Raw genomic sequence first — 4,028 nt, forward strand, 5'->3', positions numbered from 1 at the left:
AGCCTCTTGCCCCCCCCCCCCCCCCGAGTGCAGCTGCACCCGTCATCACCCGCTTGCATTGTGCCCTGGGAGCAGCGAGTTTCCCCCCGGGCTGCTGGGTGTAAAGACTATAGCGGAATCGCATTCGCCCACCCGGTCGGATCTTTCCAACCCCTCCCTGTATCTACAACCCAGCAGGCTCTGGTTCTTTTTTAAAGTGTCGCTAACAAAGTTGCATTTTTTTAAAAATTGTAAGGAGTCGGCGCGTGGATGGAGGAAGGGGGGGGGGAATTCACCACGAGTCAACAGAGCAGCATTGATGAAGCGCTAGTGTGACTTACAGAGCGAACAAATTACTGTGGTAAAGTGATCTCACTCTTGTACCAGTGCCATCCTTGCAATCCAGCCCGTGCTTAAAGATATTCCAGTCAACAGCTCGCGCTCTGCGCAGCGTGTGCGTGCACAAAAGCAAACAGCGTTTAAAGCATGCAACGAGCCAGCCAGGTTTGCAATGATGCAAGCAACAGGAGAGCAACATGCATCTCCTCCAGGACTTGCATTGTGTATGGCCAGAGTGGAGTGTACTTGCTTCTCCTGTGTTCCGAAGGTTTAGCGGGGTCGGTGCGCTGAGAATCATCCCCTCCCCCGCACCTCCCCCTTCCTTCCCCCGTCCATGTGGCTGCAAGCACCCAAGCTCCTTTTCCCCCCTTAGAGTTTGGTTACAAAAAGGGAGCGAGCGGTTGTGGGGCGGGGTGTCGGCGCCGCGGCGTGGGCCAATCGGCGGTTCCCCCGGAGCCGGTTGCTAGAGGTCTCCACGTAAATCAAAGCGGCGGGAGCCAATGGGTGGGCGCGGGGGGGAGGAGCCGGGACGCGTGCCTTTGCAGTGGGCTCTGCCAAGAGGACTTGGGGGGGAGCGAAAGGAGAGAGGAGCCCGAGGCGAAAAAGTAGCTGTCAAATGCGCGGCTCCTTTAACCAGAGCGATCAGTCCGGCTCGGAGAGTCATGGCGACCACAGCGTCTAACCACTACAGCCTGCTCACCTCCAGCTCCTCCATGGTGCATGCGGAGCCGCCGGGGAGCATGCAGCCGGGCGCCGGCTACAGGGATGCACAGACGCTGGTGCAGGCGGACTACACGCTGCAGAGCAACGGGCACCCGCTCAGCCACGCTCACCAGTGGATCACGGCGTTGTCCCACGGTGGGGGAGGCGGCGGCGGGGACTCGCCCTGGTCCACCAGCCCCCTGGGCCAGCAGGACATCAAGCCCTCGGTGGTGCAGTCCGGGGGCCGGGGGGACGAGCTGCAGCAGCAGCAGCAGCACCAACAGCAGCACCAGCAGCAGCAGGGGAGACCGCCCCACCTGGTGCACCACGCCGGCAGCCACCACGCCGCCGCCGGGGCATGGAGGACGGGCGCCTCGGCTCACCTGCCGCCCAGCATGGCCTCCTCCAACGGGGGGCAAGCGGGGCTGCTCTACTCCCAGCCGCCGGGCTTCACGGTCAACGGGATGCTGAGCTCCGGCCAGCCGGGCTTGCACCACCACGGCCTGAGGGATGCCCACGATGAGCAGCAGCAGCAGCACCACGGCGGAGAGCACCCCGGGGGGCACCCGCAGCAGCACCCTCCGCACCAGCAGCAGCAGCAGCACCCCGGGGGCGGCGGCGGGGGCCACCACGACCCCCACTCGGACGAGGACACGCCGACCTCGGACGACCTGGAGCAGTTCGCCAAGCAGTTCAAGCAGCGCCGGATCAAACTGGGATTTACCCAAGCGGACGTGGGCTTGGCCCTGGGCACCCTGTACGGGAACGTCTTCTCGCAGACCACCATCTGCAGGTTCGAGGCCCTGCAGCTGAGCTTCAAGAACATGTGCAAGCTGAAGCCTTTGTTGAACAAGTGGTTGGAGGAGGCGGACTCGTCCTCGGGCAGCCCCACCAGCATAGACAAGATCGCAGCCCAGGGGCGCAAGAGGAAAAAGCGCACCTCCATCGAGGTGAGCGTCAAGGGCGCCCTGGAGAGCCACTTCCTCAAGTGCCCCAAGCCCTCTGCCCAGGAGATCACCTCGCTGGCGGACAGCCTACAGCTGGAGAAAGAGGTGGTGCGAGTGTGGTTTTGTAACAGGAGACAGAAAGAGAAACGCATGACTCCCCCGGGAGGGACTCTGCCCGGAGCCGAGGATGTATATGGGGCAAGTAGGGACACTCCACCACACCACGGGGTGCAGACGCCTGTGCAGTGAACTCACATGGGGGCTGGCGGGGAGCGAGGGGGTATTGACCCCCCCAATTCCCACCCCTCCAACTTTTGATTGTTCTTTTTCTCTTTTTTTCTCTCTTTTTTTTAACGTTTTCTCCTATCTTAAAAACAGAAAAAAAACTGCACTGGACTATCCCGTAAACGGTAGCAGGTGAAATGATGTGTTTTGATCTTTACAGGCGAGTGCCCATGCAATGGAGTGGAGTGAGTATCACACACAAACAGACACGAGACAGACAGATACACGCACAGTGTCAGGCACTGAGAGAAATCTTTCACAAAAACTAAATTAATTACGAAAAAAGAATGGAATCTACTCTGAGCCCTGCTAAACACAAAGGCAGCTTTAATCTTGGAATGATGCTCAGTATAGGCACATGCTGCGGTGTTTATTTGATGTGGCTCCCCATTAGGAATAAAACAATGAATCCCTTTTGATGTAGACAGTATTTAACCGTTTGAATTTGCACTGCAAGAAAATTGAAGTTTACATTAACAAATACATTTTTCCTACCTTGATTTTGCAAATGACTTGCATTTCCCACGGTGAGCGTTAGGCAACCATTGACCAGTCTACAAAATGTTACTGTGTTATAGCCCTTGCTTTCTTTATGTGTATATGTGAACTTTTGTTATAAACAAGTCTTCTTACATATGTGTAATGTTTATTTTCTCCTTTTACCAGAGCAAATATATATATATAAACACAAACAACTTCCACTTTCAAGAGAGCTGACTCTCACAGACGCTTAAGACGTGCCTTCAGAGGCAAGAGTCCAGTTTGGAAGAGAATAATGAAAACCAATGACGTAAACTTCATTTTCAGGCAGTGTTTTGGGGTCGGGGACAGTAAAAGAAAAATGAATAGTGACTGATTGTTTCATTTTAGGGAGGAAGGCCCGTTGTGAAAGCACTCGGAGAAAATGTTGTGGAGGTTAAATGTATGTCCAGAGTTTTCCAACAGAAAGAAAGTGACATTCTGAAGAGAACCTGCGGGGGGAGGGAGGGGATTTAACTTCAGACATCCCATATGTAAAGTTCTCTGTGTGCTTTTAGTATTCCTAATTACATCGCACTGGAGTGGATGCGCTGATGTGAGCCTCTAAACTTTGTTTTATTGAGCAGTTTCAACCAAAAGATATAAGCAGAAAGAACGGAGAACTTGCATATATATACGTAACACACAACACACGGTTCTGGCTGCATGTCTATTGCATTTATTGTTGCTTTACTTTCCATATTTATTTTTCCGCTCATATATAACAATCCCACGCCCTTTGCTCAACTCGCTGCTCCATTTACTGCAGAAAGGACTAGTTTAAGTTGGGCAGCCTTATCTCTTTCCTTGGGGGGAACCAAATGGATTGGGAAAATGCCATTTTCAATTCCTCTTTTCTTCCCTTCGTTGATAGCTTTAAAGTGCATTTCTTGACATTAACTTGACGGGAAACGGTTAACTTTCCAAAAACAAAAACAAAAGGCTATGGAGGGAAAGAAAACTTGGAACAGTGGCTGTGTATGAGATGCGGGGGGACTTTAAACTGTGCTAGCTACAAATTCACAAATTCTAATCAGCACAAAAGGCGCTGTCATAGGGAAAAAAAGCTTTTTCATAATATGAAAAGTTTGCTTAGTTGAATGTTTGGCAATTATGGAGAAAAAATGTGAAACATTCTCTCGATGAACTATCCGTTCAACGGTGAATTCAGTAGGTAGGGCTTTAGAATATGTTCCTCATTGTTTCTTTAAGCGCCTGTCACATCTGGTTGTCTCTTTTATTTTCTTGGTGAGTAAA

General features: G+C 52.4%; 1 protein-coding gene across 1 annotated transcript; it reads left to right on the plus strand.

The window, feature by feature from the left end:
- Positions 1-965: 965 nt before the first annotated feature.
- POU3F2 (POU class 3 homeobox 2) lies at positions 966-3,757 on the plus strand. Its single transcript, XM_045010927.1, has one exon. It carries the CDS (start codon positions 981-983, stop codon positions 2,214-2,216), a length of 1,236 nt encoding a protein of 411 aa, XP_044866862.1. The 5' UTR covers positions 966-980; the 3' UTR covers positions 2,217-3,757.
- The last annotated feature ends 271 nt before the right edge of the window (positions 3,758-4,028 follow it).

This window comes from Mauremys mutica, chromosome 3 (genome assembly GCF_020497125.1).
Source record: "Mauremys mutica isolate MM-2020 ecotype Southern chromosome 3, ASM2049712v1, whole genome shotgun sequence".
Taxonomy (NCBI): domain Eukaryota; kingdom Metazoa; phylum Chordata; order Testudines; family Geoemydidae; genus Mauremys; species Mauremys mutica.